The sequence below is a fragment of the Nycticebus coucang genome, chromosome 21, assembly GCF_027406575.1.
Source record: "Nycticebus coucang isolate mNycCou1 chromosome 21, mNycCou1.pri, whole genome shotgun sequence".
NCBI classification, from domain to species: Eukaryota; Metazoa; Chordata; class Mammalia; order Primates; family Lorisidae; genus Nycticebus; species Nycticebus coucang.
In genome coordinates, this window is record NC_069800.1 from 35,436,938 (window position 1) to 35,457,784 (window position 20,847).

Here is a 20,847-nt window from a genome sequence, read left to right on the forward strand (position 1 = left end):
AGAAGTTTGAGGGCAGAGTGTGTAGAGGTGAAGGCTGAGAATGGGTTTGCAATTAATGATGAGGTTCCCAACAGCAAAAGGGACCCAAACATGCTGCATAGCAGAGAGCTGCCCTTTATTACTATTTCTTCTGTTATCCTCATGAAGCCCTACTCATACTCAAGACTTTTTACTATAAATAACATAACAGGACTCAAAGAGGATTTTATTTTTCCTCACCTGACAAGAAGTCTGGACTTGAGTGTCATAGGAATCAGTTCCTCAAGGATCTAGATTTTTCATCCTTTCATTTTTTTTTTTTTTTGAGACAGTGTCATTTTGTTGCCCTTGGTAGAGTGTTGTGGTGTTATAGCTCACAGCAACCTCAAACTCTTGGGCTCAAGCAATTCTCTTGCCTCAGCCTCCTGAGTAGCTGGGACTACAGGTGCCCGCCACAATGCCTGGCTATTTTTTTTTTGAGACTAGGTCTCGCCCTGGCTCGGGCTAGTCTCAAACCCATGAGCTCACAAATCCACCTGACTTGGGCTCCTAAGTGCTGGAATAAAAGGTGTGAGCCACCGCCCCCGGCTTTTCATCCTTTCACTGTCCCATCCTTACCATGTTCCCTCTTTACCACAAGGTGGCTGCCACACCTCAGTGCAGGGATTGAGGCTGTATCACTTTATCATGATAATAAAAGCTTTCTTAGAACCCTGCTCACCCTTCCCTTTAAATTTTGTTGTCCAGAACTGAGTCACATGATCATCCCACTTAAAAGGAGACTGGGAAATTGAGTATTTGTCAAAGAGAGCCAGGATTGGGGATGGGCACTCTGCTCTCTCTAGGTTGTGCTAGCAAGGATAGAGTCATAATCAGCAACTAGCAGTGTTTCCCCTGGTTTGGCTGGTGTGAGAGAACCCTCTCTAAGCAGCGGCATCAGTGGGCTGGGTCCCCAAATGTTCATACCCAGGCAAACAGTGCCATCCACAGGGCTCAAGAGTTGGGATCCCAGGCTTCCCTCTCCTTGCTTGTTCTCCCTACACTGACTTTGTCTCCCTGACAAGATGGTTCCTCAGGCGAAGCATAATATCTCAGGTCTTCTTCGGTCTTTAGCCAGTAGGCAAGGCACTGCCAAGGTATGAAGACTATGATTAGTAGCTTTCATTCAAGGTTGAGGCTTGAGGTTCGGTAGAGACTCTCCCTACTTAGGGAGATGGAGGATCACCCTGGCTCATCTGCCGTAGCTCTGGCCTCCTCACGCTACATCCGTTTCTGCTAACAGTTTCGTCTATCCATCACATCACTAACTCGCCTCTTAAGAGCACATTACAATCTCTATTATAAATGCATTATGACCGTGACTGTACTTAGAGGCTTTACGTTACTTCCCTAATGTCATAAAACTGAGTGGCGGTTCTGGATTCAGACCGGCATCTAAGCTAGTCAGTTATTTTCAGAACGATACGTTCAGGCAGGTGTTTTTCCCTCCACAGGTCCTAGATTCCCCTTGTCTTCCCACCAACATCCTCCGGGGGAAAACGTCCTTGGAAAACGCTGACAAAGTCTTTTGAACCTCGGCGGCACCCGTCACTCGCACAACAGACGGAAGTAGTGAGCAGCTGGCCGGAAGTGGGGCTGTGAGGCCGGGTGTTGCAGGAGGAGTATACGAACCACAGCTGCTCTCCAGATAACCTTCTTTGGTGTTGCGGCGCCTGCCATAGCCCAGGTCAGGTGAGTGGCGGAGGCCGCTCCCAGCGCTCTTGAGCGACCGGGGCCTTGGTATGTATTTCCCGCCCTCCTGGCCGGATCTGGTCCGGCGCGCACCGAGGCCCTGTTCAGTGATTACTGACTGCGGTTGTGGGCATCTCTGGCAGGCCTGCCTCTAGGGAGAACCTCGGCATCCTTCTCCACTCCGTAGTTCGTGATCTTTGGCAAAGGACTTATCTGAATCTTAATTTTTTGACTCTGTGAAATAGAGATCTTAACAGTACTTAGCGCACAAGGCTGTTAGGAGAATGTAGTGAGATATTTTGCTGCGCGTCTCCTAACGTTTTATGTGCCAACAAACGGCTTGGAGATTCCGATTATTTTAGTCTTGGGTGGTGCCCGCGAGTCTGTGTTTCCAACCACGCGAGACTGATGCTGCTGGCCCACAGACCACACTACGAGTGTTATGCCCTAACTCCATCTTGGAGGGCTTTCAACACTCCCCCTTTAAAACGGGAAGTTCAGCTGAAAGAGTTTAGTAATAACGCAGAACCCCCAGCTTTCCCAGGTGTTGGCTCTTGTGAAATTCGGCTTGCATTAAGGACTCCTCCTCCCCTACCGAAAGCCCCAAAGTCGAGAGACTTTGAGGCTCTCGTCCGGCCTATCAATAAAGGATCTTTGCTTAATTTGGACTCTGTGCTGGCGTTTCTCTATGCCACTGCTTCGGATATAACACTGGGCGAGGTTCGCCAGGTGGAGGGTACGTCTTCCTGTGTAGCCATCCCCCCACCCCCCAAGAGGACAGGAATTATAGGGGAGGCGCCCCCTGAGAAGTTTTTCTACTGGTAACTGTTTGTCATGTTTGTTATGCATGGGTGTTGTTTGAACATTTCTAGTCCTGACCAATTGGCTAAAGACAATTTTGTCTTCTGTAGAGGTGGAGTCAAATAACTCCTCCAACTAAAATTGTTTATTCATGAGTTGGAAAAAATATAAAATAAAAACGAGTAGCAGGGCCCTACAGTTTTTTGCTTAATTCTTGGGACACAGCGAATCTTCAGCAAACATCAATATGATGCAGTATATACTTTTTCTCATTTTTAGCAGTTTCTGATTACACAAGCCTATGGGTAGTATTGATGTCCCTTCTTTTTTTTCTCACCAGGGACAAGAAATAATATCTCTTTCTCTGCAGATCATGACACAGCTTTTCTGTACTGACTCAGAGCAGGGGGACTCAGGCCCCCTTATACCATCTATGTTTATCAGTCATCTCAGGTGACACTTCACTGCTCATTCGCCTTTAGATAGTAGTCCATCCTGTGGGGCTGATGGCTAAGTGCATTAGCACTAACTATGGCTTGTTTTTGTTTTGTTAAAACTGGGATGAATCCATTTTTCTACACTTTGGGCACACTTTGAGTAGAAAGAACAGCCACCTTTACAGAGTTAAGTTTTTTTTTTTTTTTTTTTTTTTGCAGTTTTTGGCCAGGGCTGGGCTTGAACCCGCCGCCTCCGGCATATGGGGCCCGTGCCCTACTCCTTTGAGTCACAGGCGCTGCCCTCCAGAGTTAAGTTTTGGAGCTCATTGCCCTGAACGGCCTTGGGCAAACCCTTGGATGATTTCCTCCTGCCTGGTAGGCCAAAAAAAAAAAAAAAATCTGAAGACTCTGTACTGCATAATACAACTGAGAAAGTGAGGCCTTTGGCAATGTTATGCAGGTCTAATATTTATTTGTCAGTATGGTTTTCTCCCCCTTTCATTAGTTTTTCTTTTTTTGTAGAGACAGAGTTTCACTTTATTGCCCTCAGTAGAGTGCCATGGCGTCATACAGCTCACAGCAACCTCCAACTCCTGGGCTTAGGCGATTCTCCTGCCTCAGCCTCCCGAGTAGCTGGGACTACAGGCGCCCGCCACTACAGCTATTTTTTGTTGTTGTTGTTGCAGTTTGGCCGGGGCTGGGTTTGAACCCGCCACCCTCGGTATATGGGGCTGGCGCCCTGCTCACTGAACCACAGGCGCCGCCCCATTAGTTTATTTTTCTAGTCCCTAACAAGGCCTTGTCATTCATCATGTGAATAATTCAACTTTGCTACAAAATAATTTTGAAGTTCCTTTGTCACTTGTCTAAAATACTATACCCTGTAGCCTTGCAAATGGGAAAAACAAAACCTATTGTTTGCTGAGCTATCATAATAGGTACTCAGACCATTTGTTTGGGAATTTTCTGTCATGACTATAGGTGCGCCTACTTACCTGCCTGGATTTTGTCATTCCTTCAGAAGTCCCATTTAGATAGGCTGAGTGTCAGCTCCCTGTTATAGAGATTTTCTTTTAAAAAAAAAAAAAAGTGCTATGAAACCTTTCTAAAGCAATGGCTCTAACAGAGTCAGACTATTATCTGCTCAAACCCTTTTTGCCATCCCGATAGAGGAATAGCAGAGTCTTAGAAGAGGAGGGGAGGGTTACATAAGCTGAAAAAGTTTCACAAATGATTGTGATGTGCTGTTTCTCTCCTGTGAACATGGAAAGTAGAACAAAGAGGTAGGGATGGGTTGCTGGACTTAATTTTGACTTGGATTTGTGGGTGATACTTAGCTTAACTTAAATACTTTTGCACCAGTGCTTTACCTTCATACTACTGGTAGCCTCCACTCTTGTTGTCTCTGCTTCTGTTTCCACACAGAAGCACTGAAGAGGAGAGCCTAGGATTAACATCCTCATTAACAGCTAATGCTCTTTAAAAACAAACAAAACAGCTAAGGGTCTTATTGTCAGTGTCTAAGTGCACTAGGGGGTTTAAAAAAAGCTTTGTAGATTCTCGAGTAGGGTGCCAGCCCCATATGCCAGAGGTGGCAGGTTCCAGCCTGGCCCCAGCCAAAAACTTTAAAAAAGAAAAAAAAAAAAAAGCTTTGTAGATTCTCACCATCTACAAAGTTTTTTTTCCTTTTTTAATTTTCAGGGTCATTCACAAATTATTTGCTGAAACAATGGGATTTGGAGTATCCATTTACTTGTAGCAATTTTATTGGGACTTGAGAAAAGGATTAGAATTGAGGGATGAGAACTGGTAACTGGTAAATTGCATATACTAGGGTGTCATATGTACATTAAGGCTCTGCCTGGCTCCCCTCTAACTTCTGGACTGTAATTTAAAATGAAACTGTTCAGCCTTGCTCAGACCTGTATCTAAAAGGTAGAAAGGTAAGAGTCTTTGCTTCTGTGAAATCTCATCATTCAGGGTGGGATGAGTAGTGCATTTTGGAACTGCTAGGGTCCAGCGGTCTCTGAGGCTGCACTCTGGTTCATTAGGACCCCTGAGGAGGAGATGGGAAGGAGGTATACCTAGGCGTTAAACTAAGAAAGGAGATTTGTAAAACGATGAGGTGTCTTTGAACCTTTAGTGAAGGAGTCAGGAGTTAATTGAGCATCTCATAGTGTTCTCTTTCTAGCTTTCTTATGGATTCTTGGGGAGCCTTCGAATAAGGAGGATCTGACTCTCTCAAGTTTGTTTACTCTTTTTGGTAAACACATCTTGAGTTTCTCCTTTTTGCAGTGCTTTTTCTCCCTACTGTTCAGATTTTTTTTTTGAGACAGAGTCTCAAGCTGTCACCCTGGGTAGAGTGCTGTGGTGTCATAGCTCATAGCAGCCTCAAACTCTTGGGCTCAAGTGATCCTCTTACCTCAGCCTCCCAAGTAGCTGGGACTATAGGCATCCACCGCAATGCCCAGAAATTTTTTACAGACAGGGTCTTGCTCTTGCTCAGGCTGGTCTTGAACTCCTGAGCTCAAGCAATCCAGCCGCCTCAGCCTCCCAAAGTGCTGGGATTATAGACATGAGCCACCACCCCCAGCTTCTCCCTACTGTTCTACTTTACTGCCTCTGCATATTCCTTTTCTTTCCTTCTCCATAGTATGCAAACCCCAACTGCTGAAGTGATTATATTTCAGACCTGCATGCATAGATAGAGTTACTGCAAAAGTTTGTGTGGTGAGAAAGTAGTTACTGCTTGCTACCTGCAGTTTGGCTCTTCATCCCGCTAAGATTTCTTACTTTGTCTGTTACTGAGTATCCCAAATCTGAAAACCCCAAATCCATAATGCTCAAAAATGTGGAACTTTTTGGGCACTGACAAAACACTCAAAGAGCATTTTTTTGGGAGACAGTTTCACTTTGTTGCCCTTGGTAGAGTGCTGTGGTGTCATAGCTCACAGTAACCTCAAACTCTGGGGCTCAAGCAATTCTCTTGCCTCTGCCTCCCAAGTAGCTGGGACTACAGGTGTCTGCCACAACGCACGGCTGTTTTTAGAGATGGGGTCTCAATCTAGCTTAGGCTGGTCTTGAACCAGTGGGAATCCACCTTCCTTGGCCTCCCAGAGTGTTGGGTTACAGGTGTGAGCCACCATGCCTGGCCTTTTTTGGAGCATTTTTGATTTTTGGTTTTGGAATGCTCAACTTGTAAGTATAATGCAGATATTCTAAAATCCGGGAAAAAAAAAAAAATCAGAATCCAAAACTTTTTTTTTTTTTTTTTTTTTTTTTGAGACAGAGTCTTACTTTGTCACCCTGAGTAGAGTACTATGGCATCATAGCTCACAGCAACCTCAAACTCTCGGGTTCAAGTGATCCTTTTGCCTCAGCCTCCCAGATAGCTGTTACTACAGGTGCCCACCACCATGCCCGGCTAGTTTTCCTATTTTTAGTAGAGATGGGGTCTCACTGTTGCTCAGGCTGGTCTCCAGCTCATGAGCTCAAGGATTCCACCTGTCTCAGCCTCCCAAAATGTTAGGATTATAGGTCTGAGCCACTACACCTGACTCTAAAACCCTTCCAGTCTCAAGCATTTTGAATAAGGGAGACTCAACCTATAGTGATAGCTAGAATCTGGACAGTTAGAGATGGGAGGGGCTTTTGAGCTTACTCAGTTCTAACCCTTTAGCTCCCTGGCAGCTAGAAACCTTAGAAAACCATAGATTGTTTACCTGCTACCCCCAACCCCCACCCTCAAATTTGTATTTCTTTTTTTTTTTTTTTTTTTTTTTTTGGATTTTGGCCAGGGCTAGGTTTGAACCCACCACCTCTGGGATATGGGACCGGCGCCCTACTCCTTGAGCCACAGGTGCCGCCCTCAAATTTGTATTTCTTGACTCCCATTCTTGTCTCTCTAGTATACTAATAATGTGAGGTTGGGAGTCAATCTTTCTTTTTTTTTTTTGAGACAGAGTCTCACTTTGTTACCCTGGGTCGAGTGTTTTGGTGTCATAGCAACCTCAAATTCCTCTTGGGCTCAAGAGATTCTCCTGCCTCAGCCTCCCCAGTAGCTAGGATTACAGGTACCCACCACAACGCCCAGCTAGTTTTTTTTTTTTTTTTGTAGAGACAGAGTCTCACTTTATGGCTCTCTGTAGAGTGCCGTGGCCTCACGCAGCTCACAGCAACCTCCAACTCCTGGGCTTAAGTGATTCTCTTGCCTCAGCCTCCCGAGCAGCTGGGACTACAGGCGTCCGCCACAACGCCCGGCTATTTTTTGGTTGCAGTTTGGCCGGGGCCGGGTTTGAACCCGCCACCCTTGGTATATGGGGCCGGCGCCTTACCGACTGAGCCACAGGCGCCACCCTAGTTTTTTAATTTTTAGTAGAGACGGGGCCTTACTCTTGCTCAGGCTGGTCTTGAATTGAGCTCATCCTCGCAAAGTGCTAGGATTACAGGCATGAACCACCACACTTGGCAAGTCAGTCTTTTGATGTCCCTACCTAATCCCTTGGCATGGAGGAGGCCCTAAGACAATTGTGGGTCTTGTGATTTTTCACCTTGGAATTTAGCTGTATTTTTAGAAATCAAAAAGAGTCATATTTCAAAATATTGGATCTACACCAAACATTGGTATTCTAGGAAGTGTATTTTTGTTCATTTCTGGATCACGTACAGTAGTTAAGTACTCTTAGGTAGAATTGAAATAATTTTACTTTTAAGTGTGCTTATAAAGTCAGTCCATATACTTATCTGTATTAAGTTTAAAAGGGGGAAAAAGTTAATTTACCAAAGACATAACAAAATCTTCCTGCAAAGAAGCTATATAGTTAATTTCCTTTTATGTAAATGTATTTTACGTGATGGCTCTTGTTTATGTACTATTTGTTCTGCTGAATATTTGTGGGTACTTTTCTATGTGTCAATTCTAGCCACATATTTATCCTGTAAACCAGCCTCCCCTACTGGATGGAGATTTGGGTTGTTTTCAGTTTTTTTGCTTTAGTATAACAGCTATTTTGTAAAAAAATGGGTTTTTAAAAAGCTATCTTTTAAGATCTAGTTCCTGAGATTAAATGAAGACTACAAATTTGAACAGTTTGACTTTAGTTGCACATTATATTGTGTTAATTTAGATTCCAAGTTCTAAAACAGGTCTTCTTAAGAGCTCTGTTGTGGAACTAAAGAGTTCTGTTACCTTCTTTCTCTTTTGTTGCTACCTTGCCTGTAGTGTGATATTGAGATTCTTAGTGACTATTTTTTTTTTTTTTTTGTAGAGACAGAGTCTCACTTTATGGCCTTCGGTAGAGTGCCGTGGCCTCACACAGCTCACAGCAACCTCCAACTCCTGGGCTTAAGCGATTCTCTTGCCTCAGCCTCCCGAGTAGCTGGGACTACAGGCGCCCGCCACAACGCCCGGCTATTTTTTTTTTTTTTGGTTGCAGTTTGGCTGGGGCCAGGCTTGAACCCGCCACCCTCGGTATATGGGGCCAGCGCCCTACCGACTGAGCCACAGGCGCCGCCCCTTAGTGACTATTTTGAGGCATATTAATCTTCATTTGTTATCTAAATATTAAAAATATCTCAACTATTTTCCTAATGCTTTTCTGTTTTGGCCAGCTGCGTTCATAGAAGTAAGGTAATGATTCATAGCAGAAATCAGCATGCTTTTTTATGTAATGAGCCAGGCAGTAAATATTTTAAGCTTTGCAGGCCACACAGTTTGCCACACTCAGTTCCACTCTTGTAGTTTGAGAACAGACAAACAATATATAGTAAATGGGACAGTGCCTGTAGCTTATTTGCTAGGGTGCCAGCCACATACACCGAAGCTGCTGGGTTTGAATCCAGCCTGGGCCTGCCAAACAACAATGACAACTACAACCAAAAAATAGTGGGCGTTGTGGTGGACGCCTGTAGTCCCAGCTACTTGGGAGACTGAGGCAAGAGAATCACTTAAGCCCGAGAGTTTGAGGTTGCTGTGAGCTGTGACGCCACGACACTCTACCCAGGGCGACAGCTTGAGACTGTCTCAAAAAAGAAAAAAAAAAATCTCATGTCACAGTCCTTATGGCCCTGATCTCGATCGCTGCAGGAAGGAACCAGGCCTGACACGGATTAGAAGTACATGCTTGCAGGAGGCAGGCTAACCTTCATTGCAGGGTAGCCCTGAGCTACCTCCACAGTAGCCTTTTATTGAGACAGTACAGGACAGGTGTGGGGAGTATTAGACAATGACTGCGTGCCTAAGGATCGCCATGGGCTGGGCTCTTTCTCCGCAAAGAGCACCTGCGGACGAATTGCCCAAGGGTCCGCCCCCTAGCTGCAAAGCATCTTGCTCAGAGGTCGCCTGGCTCTTGGCGTCCTCTACATTTCCCCCCTCTAGTGTATTAAAGACATTTCTGGATAGGTAAGGGAGAAAATCTGTCATTGGTTATTTCAGCCATTCTCACTGAGGAGCTTTCCTTCTTGCTAAGTAAAAGAAACAAAAGGGCCAAACTAGGCATAGGGGAAAATATGTCCCCTTTGTGCTAATCACCACCCAACTACGCGCTGCCCACAGGGCCCATGACGCTTCCATGGGAAGTATTAACCACCACCCGAAGTTACAAGTTACGTTAGGTGGGGAAAGGGCTGTACCGACCTCAGACCCTTTCCAAAGAGCAGTATAATTTTAAGTAAAGATCAGGTGCCCAACTGAAACAGATACAAATCCAACAAGTGAAATTCTCTTACCTTGGCCAATACCAGTATAACTGTTACCTTGAAGCCTGCTGTTCGAGGTCTTTGTTGTCATAACCTTCAAAGGTTTTTACAGGGGTCCTCAAACTACGGTCCATGGGCCACATGTGGTGGTGTGATTGTATTTGTTCCCGTTTTGTTTTTTTTTACTTCAAAATATGTGCAGTGTGCATAAGAATTTGTTCATAGTTTTTTTTTTAAACTATAGTCTGGCCCTCCAACGGTCTGAGGGACAGTGAACTGGCCCCCTGTTTAAAAAGTTTGAGGACCTCTGGTTAGAAGTAAGCTTACCTGGGGCTTGTTATTCAGCCCAAAATAATGAAATCGTGTATCAAAATCTGCATGGAAGCTCCAACTGGCTCTTAGGGAAACGGGACGCTGACAGCTCTTAACTGCTTCCTGCTGCTGATGGATGGTGATATGGGAGAGGCAGCTAGAGTTCCCACAGAGGAGATTGATCCAAGGTTTCTCTATTATGAAATGACCTAGGCTCCAAAAATCCTGTGAATAAAAGAAAAGTTAGTGAAAACAAATTTAAGGTGCTGGCAAGGTTTCCTGCTCGTGTCGAGGCTTAATCCAGCGGTCTGGTAACCACTGCTTCTCTTGGTGTTCTGCAATAATATGGGCTAAACCTCGACCCCAGTGCAGTATATAACCAGGTTTCCATTCTGACATGTCAGGTTTTCTATAAAAAAAATAGGTTGTTGTATTGGAGAGGATGGTGGATGAAGGAGAGATGTCCAGTGGCGTTCTGCAGCTGTTTTTCTGGCACTGCTGAGATTCAGAAAATTGAGCTTTTCTCCTATGCCCCAATTTTCCACAGTTACGACATTTAGGACGGTATGGACTGACCCCTTTTAAAGCGGCAGCAAGCAAATTAACCTTGTGGAATTCCGTTCCTATATCAGCACATGCCCGTATATATTCCTCTAAGGGAGCATTTTTGTGCTCTCAAAGTTCGCAAGGCCTTTTGACACTCAGAATTAGCATTCTCAAATGGTAAAGTTTGGAAAAACAGGTCTCTGAGCTCTGGCTGGGCAACGGCCTTATTGACTGCAGTTTTTAGTCGGGCTAGGAAGTCGGTATAAGGTTCATTCCCTGATTGCATTATCTTAATAATAAAAGATTTAGAGATATCTCCAGGAGCCTGAACCCTTTCCCAGGCCCTAAGACAACACAGCCTTGTCTGGACGATGGCTGTGTCATCGTCCTGAAGTTGATTGGAAATCCCCAGCCACTGACCAGAACCAGTGAGCTGTTCTGATGTTATAGGGACTCCTCTCTGCTGGTTTTGGTGACTCATCAGGTCAAGCCTCCTCCGTTCACCAGGTTTTGAACTGTAAATACTGTCCAGACTCAAGAGCAGTTCTGGCTATCATGTCCCAGTCATAAGGAATGAGCCGCTGCTCTTGTGCAAGCCCCTGTAACAGACCTCTAGAAAACGGGGATTGCATACCATACTGTGCTACGGCCTGTTTCAAATCTTTCAGAACCACAAAGGTGATCATGTGGTGATCAAAACATTGGCCCCCTTGAGGGTGTTGCGGATCAGGAGGAATATCAGTGACCGTAACCAGAAAAAGCCGCAAAGTGTCTTCTCACTTAAAGTCACTGGTTTTTCGCTTTTCTAATACAGCCTTCATAACAGAAGTCACAGGAGGTTCATCTACATAGGGAGATGCTGAGGGCAATATTGGGTGCTCTAAGTTGGCATTTCTGACGGTGAGACTATTTACCCAGTCTTCCAATTGTTTGATCTGAGCAACCACAATGGCCATAGAGGCAATTTCTTGCTTATTTGTGTCTGTATCATATGCTCTTGATTCCCAGTTCTCCGTAGGTCCACATTTCCTCTGAACCTCACTATTCTCCTCACTTTCAAATTCTGCTTGAACATCGCCTTCTTTCTCAGTTTCTAATTCTCCCGACTCCCCAAACAGGAAGTTACCCATTGTTTTCTCTAAATGCCTTTACTTATCTATGAAAGACGTCACTTATTCAGAGGGAGGTTCCCTAGATTGGCTAGAGGTCCCATTTGCCCTGAGCAGAGTTTCCCTTTGGACTTCCTCCCACTGTCCGCCAAAGGCCTGGCTTACTTCTGAGTGTCACTTTCCCCTTTGGTCCACCTCCCTGGTGTGCTTTGTGTCCTTATGAATCTTGCCAGATATGCCTGATGTCGCAGCCCCTATGGCCCTGATCTCGATCGCAGCAGGAAGGAACCAGGCCTGACATGGATTAGAACAGGAGTCCTCAAACTTTTTAAACAGGGGGCCAGTTCACTGTCCCTCAGACAGTTGGAGGGCCGGACTGTAGTTTAAAAAAAAACAAACTATGAACAAATTCCTATGCACATTGCACATATTTTGAATTAAAAAAACAAAACGGGAACAAATACAATATTTAAAATGAAGAAAAACTAAAGTTAAATCAACAAACTTACCAGTATTTCAATGGGAACTATAGGCCTGCTTTTGGCTAATGAGATGGTCAGTGTCTGGTTCCATATTTGTCACTGCTAGTCCTAACAAGTGATGCAAGTGTGCATCAGTTAGTCCTGAGAATGAGAGGAGGAGTCTAGAGACAGAGAGGAGGGGAGTCGGGGAATGGCGCACACATTCCACACATGCGCACTGTAGCAGGACCGGCAGCGGTGGCAAAAACACCTGGAGGGCCGGATCAATGTCCTTGGCGGAGCGGTAGTTTGAGGACCCCTGGATTAGAAGTACAATCTCACAGGAGGCAGGTTAACCTTGATTGCAGGGTAGCCCCGAGCAACTGCTGCAGTAGTGTTTTATTGAGACAGTACAGGACAGGTGTGGGGAGTATTAGACAATGACTGAGTGCCTAAGGATCGCCAAGGGCTGGGCTCTTTCTGCATGGAGCACCTGTGGACGAATTGCTGAATTGCTCGAGGGTCCGTCCCCCAGCTGCAAATCATCTTGCTCAGAGGTCACCTGGCTCTTGGCGTCCTCTACAATCTCTCTTGCGCGCTTTCTTTCTCTATAATAATATATATAATAAATATATATATATTTAGGCTCTGGGACATAGTTTGCTGACCCTGGTCTATAGCATCTGAACCCAGAGGGTGAAACTAGGTGAACAGTATAGTAAAGCACTAAGTGTGTAAAAATTTAGTGCAAAAGAATTCTGCTCTGGCTCAAAAGAAACAAGAACATATATTCCTGCCATCCAGAGAAACCTGTATAGCTGGGTCACTGGAACAGAGCCATTGATATGAGCACTGAAAAGATGGGGTTAACAGTTGGGTTGGGCAGGCATTTTAGAGAGTCATTTTGGTAACTTGGAACTCTTTTTTTTTTTTTTTTTTGTAGAGACAGAGTCTCACTTTATCACCCTTGGTAGAGTACTGTGGCGTCATAGCTCACAGCAACCTCCAACTCCTGGGCTTAGGGGATTCTCTTGCCTCAGCCTCCCAAGTAGCTAGGCCTACAGGTACCCACCGCAACGCCCGGGGGCTGGATTTGAACCCGCCACCCTCGGTATATGGGGCCAGTGCCCTACCCACTGAGCCACATGCGCCGCCCCAGTACCTTGGAACTCTTATGGAATTTTCTGCAGCAATAGCCCTGTCAGGTCTATAGACTGGTAGACCAAGATCTTCTTGGATCTTGCTTGTCAGGTTTTGGCATATAAGTGAGAAAAAAAAGTGCCAGGCACAGTGGCTCATGCCTGTAATCCTAGCACTCTGGGAGGCTAAGGCGAGTGGATCACCTGAGCTCATGAGTTCGAGATCAGCCTGAGCCAGAGCGAGACCCTATCTCTAAAAATAGCTGGGTGTTATGGTAGGCACCGGTAGTCCCAGCTACTCAGGAGGCGGAGGCAAGAGAATTGCTTGAACCCAGTAGTTTGAGGTTGCTGTGAGTTGTGACGCGACAGCACTCTACTGAGGGCGACAAAATGAGACTGTCTCCAAAAAAAAACAGAAAAAAATGAAAAGCATTAAAGAAAGCAGGGGTACTGCAGGATCAGTTTCATAGCTGCTCATAGTTTCTACCATGGGATGAAAATGGGGATTGTCTTGCTCACAGACAGAATAAGGAATAATCAGCACTCAACTCACTGGACGCACTGCCAGCCCACTTCCTAAGAAAGCTGTATTGCTCCCCTGGCTTGTCAGCAGAGCTGTCATGTGAATTGGTGTTCCCTGAACATTGAGCCCAATTTGAGATGTTCTTTGCTTCTCACCGAGAATTGACAGTGAGCAGACCCTTAGCCTTCTGCTCCCCCGTCAAAGTGAGTTTTTGAGTATACTTCCCAGCTGTATAGCTTCTCTGTGACTACTCTGCAAGAATGATTCAAGTTCTATTTTAGCCTCCTGAAAAGGAGAATAGGCATCTTTTAAAAGGCACAGGAATGGCATTAGAATGACAGAGTTATTGTGGATATAATTAAAAATTATACCAAATCCCACTCCTTTTTTTTTTTTTTTGGCCGGGGCTGGGTTTGAACCCGCCACCTCCAGCATATGGGACCGGCACCCTACTCCTTGAGCCACAGGTGCCACCCTTTTTTTTTTTTTAATTTGAGAAGGCTTCTCACTATGTTGCCCTGGCTGGTCTCACTCAAATTCCTGGCAGTGATCTTCCTGCCTCAGCCTCCTGAGTAGCTATGATTATAGGTGTGTGTTATCAACACACCTAGCCCAAATCCCACTTTTTACTTTGTGCTGTTAGCATGGCAGTTTTTATGGACTTTCTTATTCTTCAAGTGGAACCTTTATGTGTTGATATCAGAAAGATGGAATGAGTCGCTAATTTTTGTTCCCACCTTTCTTTCTGAAAATCTGCCTTCCTTGTTCCTGTTGAACATTAGCAATGTGACCCTCTTTCTGTCACTGCTTCTCTTCTATAATGAAGGAAGTCTGGATTGAGCAGCAATCTGGGAACTTCCTACTGGTATGCTGGGTTTGGGGTTTTCACATGCCTTTGTGCAAAGCACAGGAGTTTATCCTGGATATATGCGGTCTTGTGGTTTGGATATTCACTAGCATTGAACTTACTGGAGTGTACAGCAGAGTAGTTTTAATCTATTTCTTATAATGTGTAAATCTGATATTTTGACAGAAGCCACTCATTCTTCATCTACCCTTTTTTCAGTATCTGGCACCAATTCTGGCCCAGTCATTTGTGATCCATGGCTCTTGTGATATGCCGAAGATTTCCAGGCACTGTTTGTGGAACACCTCCCCGTCCAGCTCTGATAAAGCACCAAATAAACAAGAAATTGCCTGGTCAAACCTGTGAGGACAGTGTTCTGACTGCCAAAAAGATCGGTACTGACGCCAGAATGGCAGCCATGCTGAAGTTATTAAAACCTTTAATATATCGAACACTTTGCATTCCTTTTGCTGTTAGAGCAGCCGGAAGTGTGGTATATTGGAATGTGAGAAGCAGCGGGCAGCATGGGGGACAGGACTCTCCAGAACACGGTAGCTCCTACCATCCTGCCAAAAACATTGAGAACATTTGTACCAGGTCCTCTTCTCAGAGGACCTTCACAACCAGCAGTGCCCTTCTGGGTTTGGAATTCAACGAATCCTCTACCTCTGAGGCCAGCGTGTTACAGCCGGGTTCACCTGGAGCCATCAGAGTTACTGAAGAGGATGTAGAAGTTTTTGATTCCTTTGAAGACCTCCGAGTTTTCTTGCAGCTAAGACCAGAGTATCAGCTTCACAGCTATAACAGATCTGCGACTTGTCAGCCCCTTTCTATTTCAGAAGGTGAACTAATTTTGCACAAAGTCAGAGTTTATCAAAGTAATCTCCAGCCACAGATCATCGCTGATTATTTCTGTAAACTGAGCTCTTTGCCTGCAGAGCAGCATCCTGTTTTGCTCTCCAATACCAGCTTTGCTTTGCTTTGCCAGCTGAGTGTGAAAAATACACAGTTCTTTGATACCCCAGATCTGATCAATATTTTGAAAGCCTTTGTCAGTTTAGGAATCCCTCACTCCCATTCAATGCTGGCTGTGTATGAAACCAAATTTTGCCATCAGGTATGGGAGATGAGTCTAGATCAGCTCCTCTTGGTGGCTGATCTTTGGCGATGCTTAGGCCGCAGAGTACCTCAGTTTTTAAAAATCTTTTTTAGTTTTCTTAATTTGCACTGGAAAGATCTATCCTTGTCCCAACTGGTTCACTTAATTTATATTATAGGTGAAAATCGTCAGGTACCTCAGGACCTAATGCAAAAACTGGAATCATTGATCCTTAAGTATATTGATTTGATCAATTTAGAGGAGGTGGGTACAATCTGTTTGGGGTTCTTTAAATCAAGTAGTAGTCTCTCTGAATTTGTCATGCGAAAAATTGGAGACTTGGCTTGTGCTGACATGCAGCATTTGAGTAGTCACGCTTTAGTGCATATTCTTAAAATGTTCCGTTTCACTCATGTGGATCACATAAATTTCATAAAGCAGTTTGTAGAGGTTGCTCCTCAGCGCATTCCTTCCCTGGGAGTTCAAGGTGTCATGCATCTGACTCTTGGCTGCTCTGCACTACGCATCCTAGATGAAAGAGTAATGAATGCTGTGGCTGCTTCATTGCCTCCTAGAGTAGCACACTGCCGAAGTAAAGATATTGCCAAGATTTTGTGGTCATTTGGAACCCTGAATTATAAGCCACCCAATGCAGAAGAGTTTTATTCCAGCCTGATCAATGAGATTCACAGAAAGATGCCTGAATTCAGCCAATACCCTGAACATCTACTCACCTGCCTGCTGGGCCTGGCATTTTCTGAGTACTTTCCAATAGAGCTTATCAATTTTGCTCTGAGTCCAGGGTTTGTCAGGTTAGCTCAGGAGAGAACCAAGTTTGAACTCACTAAGGAATTATATACTCTTGATGGTACAGTTGGCATTGAATGTCCACATTACGGAGGTAATCGTCTTTGTTCTCATCTTCAGCAAGAGGGATCTGAAATGCTGTGGGATTTGGCAAGAAAAGATATGAACTCAAAGCCTGAATTCCTAGAAACTCTCTTTTTACTTGAAACCATGTTGGGTGGGCCCCAGTACATCAAGCATCATATGATTTTGCCTCATACCCGATCTTCTGACTTGGAGGTCCAGCTTGATGTTAACTTGAAGCCATTACCATTTAATAGAGAAGCCATACCAGGTGAAAATGTAGGCAAATTACAGCTTAAGCATGTGGGAGTCAGCCTTACAGATGATTTGATGAATCAGTTACTAAAAGGGAAAACCAGAGGACATTTCCAGGGGAAAATTGAATCAGAAATTGGGCAGCAGCCCATGGAGGTAGAGAATAAGGCAGCCAGACCTTTGGGGGACTCTCTTTGCAATATGACAGATAAGTTGGGACCCCTTCAGGTCCCAGCAGTAAAGCTGGCTATTCAAATAACAAATAAGAACCAATATTGTTATGGTTCCAGGGATCTGCTTGGACTACATAACATGAAGAGACGGCAGCTGATTCGGCTTGGCTATCGTGTGGTAGAGTTATCCCACTGGGAATGGCTCCCAGTATTGAAACGAACTCGCTTAGAAAAGCTGGCATTCCTCCATGAGAAAGTATTCACGTCTGCTCTCTGAAAGGCTGTTCGAGGCATTTCTACTCAAAAGCTGTAGGACTATACTGTTGCTAAGTGTTAAGGAAATAATTATAAAAGCCATAGTGTAAGTTTGGTAATGAAATTGTGTATGTAGAAGATTTAGTTGTGCTCTTGGCTAGGGCAGATTTCAGCTAATATATGTAACTGTGAATTAAATGTAATCTCGTTGAGTTGTACAGGTTGCTGCTAATTTGTACATATTATCCTTTACAAATAATAAATGTCTTAAGATGTCCTATAGTCCTCGTGCATTTTTTTCTTTCTCTGTTCACCAGCCTTAGTCATAGTTATTTTGAGTTTTTAGAATTAAAGGATAGTCACACATTGTTTAAAGCCCATTTTATTAAGTGATTTCCATATACCTTGTTTAAAAATAAGAATCTCCTATGGCTTCACTTACATTTTAGGATTTTCCCTCTATGTGTGTTCACACCCTTTAAAATTCAAGTCTGGGCAGTGCCTGTTGCTCAGTGGGTAGGGCACCTGCCATGTACACTCAGGTTGGTAGGTTTGAACCTGGCTGGGGCCAACTAAACAACAACTGCAACAACAAAAAAAATAGCTGGGTGTTGTGGCAGGCACCGGTAGTCCCAGCTTCTTGGGAGGCTGAGGCAAGAGAATAGCTTAAGCCCAAGAGTTTGAGGTTGCTATGAGCTGTGACGCCATGGCATTCTACTGAGGGCAACATAGTGAGACTGTCTCAAAAATAAAAAATAGGGGGTGGCGCTGTTGCTCAGTGAGTAGGGTGCTGGCCCCATATACCGAGGGTGGCGGGTTCAAACCCAGCCCCGGCCAAACTGCAACAAAAAAATAGTCGGGCGTTGTGGTAGGTGCCTGTAGTCCCAGCTGCTCTGGAGGCTGAGGCAGGAGAATCGCGGAAGCCCAAGAGCGGAGGTTGCTGTGAGCCGTGTGACGCCACGGCACTCTACAAGGGCGGTACAGTGAGACTCTGTCTCTACAAAAAATAAATAAATTATAAAAAAAATAATAGGGGGCAGCGCCTGTGGCTCAGTGGGTTGGGTGCTGGTCCTATATCCCGAGGGTGGTGGGTTCGAACCCGATCCCAGCCAAACTTCAACAAAAAATAGCCGGGCGTTGTGGCGGGTGCCTATAGTCCTAGCTACTTGGGAGGCTGAGGCAAGAGAATTGCCTAAGCCCAGGAGTTGGAAGTTGCTGTGAGCTGTGATGCCACAGCATTCTACCAAGGACAATAAAGTGAGACTCTGTCTTTAAAAAATAAATAAATAAATATGCTCGGTGCCCATAGCACAGTGGTTACAGCGAGACTAGTCGGTTTGAACCCAGCTCAGGCCAGCAAAAACAATAGTGACAACTGCAAAAAAAAAATACATAACTGGGCCTTGTGGCGGGCGCCTGTAGTTCCAGCTCCTTGGGAGGCTGAGGCAAGAGAATCACTTAAGCCCAAGAGTTTGAGGGTGCTGTGACATCACGGCACTCTACTGAGGGCGATATAGTGAGACTGTCTCAAAAAAATAAAAATAAATAATAAATAAAATTCAAGTCCTCATTCTTGTTTAGATTTGGTTAATTGTCCTTAGTTGCTGGTTTTTCCTGCTTTAAAGAACCATTTCAGAATTCGTGAACTGGAATTTTTTGTTTTTTAGCTCTCTCTTCCACATTTCTATTCCTCTTGTGTAAACACTCCACAATCCCCCCTCCATATGGTCTTTTTAAAATTGGACATAGGTCTCTCTCACCTCTGCTCCTTCATGAGAGGGACCTACTTCTAATTCTCTTTGGAAGTGCTCTAAACTTTCTCTTTGTTCTTTCCAAATAAAATTTCTCTTTGTTACCCTGAAAAAAAAATTGGACATAAAACGGGAAAAAAATAAAATTGGACATAGAAGAATAGAGTTATATAAGTGCCTGTTGGGCCAATGGTTCCCAAGTTTGACAATTTAGGCAGGATGTTTTTCATAGCAGGTAGCTCAGATGAGATGGAAATGTGTTACCTGTCATACTAAGAAGTCCAGTGTGCTTTAGGTTTCATTGATTCAGGTTTGGGTGTATTATAGCTACAAACATAAGGAAATTATATATATGTAAGTAACGTAATACAACTAACTTGTAAACATTTGAGATCTATCTTTTTTATTTTTTTATTTTATTTTATTATTTTTTTTGTAGAGACAAAGTCTCACTGTACCGCCCTCGGGTAGAGTGCCGTGGCGTCACACAGCTCACAGCAACCTCTAACTCTTGGGCTTACACGATTCTCTTGCCTTAGCCTCCTGAGCAGCTGGGACTACAGGCGCCCGCCACAACGCCTGGCTATATTTTTTTTGTTGCAGTTTGGCCGGGGCTGGGTTTGAACCCGCCACCCTCGGCATATGGGGCCGGTACCCTACTCACTGAGCCACAGGAGCCGCCCTTTATTTTTTATTTATTTTTTTGAGACAAGAATCTTACTATGTCTATCTGGGTAGACACAGCTCACAGCAACCTCAGACTCTTGTCTCAGCCTCCCAAGTAGCTGGGACTACAGGCACCCACCACAACGCCTGGCTATCTTTTGGTTGACATTGTCATTGTTGTTCAGCAGGCCCGGGCTGGATTCAGACCCACCAGCTCTGGTGTATGTGGCTGGCACCCTAGCCTCTGAGCTACAGGCACTGAGCCAAGATCTATCTTTTAAAGATGAGAATATCTTTTTTTTTTCTGCTTCACCCTCGGTAGAGTGCTGAGGTGTCACAGCTCACAGTAACCTCAAACCCTTGGGCTTAAATGATTCTCTTGCCTTAGTCTCCCATGTAGCTGGGACTACAGGCGCCCTCCACAATGTGTGGCTATTTTTTGGCTGTAGTTGTCATTTGGCAGGCCTGGACCAGGTTCAAACCCGCCAGCCCTAGTGTATGTGGCTAGCGTGCTAGTCGCTGAACTACAGGCATTGAGCCAGATGGGAATATCTTTTAAAAGGGATTCCCTCCCACCATTATTCAGATCTCTTCTCAAAGGTCACTGCTTCAGAGAGTATTTTCCTATCCATGCTAACCAAAACAATGCCTGTTGGCCTTTGGTCATACTCTGTCACTCTCTTTAGCTTCATTTCCTTCACTGACCTCAACAGTATCAGGAATTATTCCTTGTTTTCTTATTGCTTTCTCCACTGGAAGGTATCCTTTTGAATTAACTTTGTCGCATTATTTATTTATCTTCAGTGCCTAGAATGAGTCCTGGCCCATAGATAGTAATGCTTAGTGAGTGTGACCTGGGAATTTTGAGTAGCTAGGCAGTTCTGGAGAGTTGGAGGTGGAAGGAAGGAAGAAGGTGGGGCTAGAGAGGTAGAGAATGTCTGGACCACCTTATGGCCTTGCTAAAGGAACCTAAGTCTAATGGGGCTTGGGTGTAAAAGCAGTGATTCTCAACCTGTGGGTTGCGACCCCTTTGTAACAATGAAAATACATCCTGCATATCAGATATTTACATTACGATTCATAACAGTAGCAAAAGTACAGTTATGAAATAGCAATGAAAATAATTTTATGATTGGGGTCACCACAACATCAGGAACTGTATTAAAGGGTCACGGCATTAGGAAGATTGAGAACCAC

The 20,847-nt window shown here is 44.6% G+C and overlaps 2 protein-coding genes across 6 annotated transcripts in view; both read left to right on the forward strand.

The window, feature by feature from the left end:
• The first annotated feature begins 1,598 nt into the window (after positions 1-1,598).
• The window catches only part of UBOX5 (U-box domain containing 5), a 50,583-nt gene continuing 31,334 nt past the window's right edge, over positions 1,599-20,847 (forward strand). For 3 of the 4 annotated variants that reach the window (XM_053574793.1, XM_053574795.1, XM_053574796.1), the window contains exon 1: positions 1,622-1,758. The gene's annotated coding sequence lies outside the window, so the exon portion shown is untranslated. Of the gene's footprint in view, positions 1,759-20,847 lie in introns of all 4 variants that reach the window. The other variant, XM_053574794.1, reaches the window with a different exon arrangement.
• Positions 1,601-17,505, forward strand: FASTKD5 (FAST kinase domains 5). Of its 2 annotated transcripts, none has more exons than XM_053574775.1 (2): positions 1,601-1,710; positions 14,801-17,505. In XM_053574775.1, exon 2 carries the CDS (start codon positions 14,838-14,840, stop codon positions 17,253-17,255), a length of 2,418 nt encoding a protein of 805 aa, XP_053430750.1. In that variant the 5' UTR covers positions 1,601-1,710; positions 14,801-14,837; the 3' UTR covers positions 17,256-17,505. The 2 variants fall into 2 exon arrangements, with proteins under 2 accessions (XP_053430750.1, XP_053430751.1); XM_053574776.1 differs by having other exon boundaries at positions 1,622-1,758.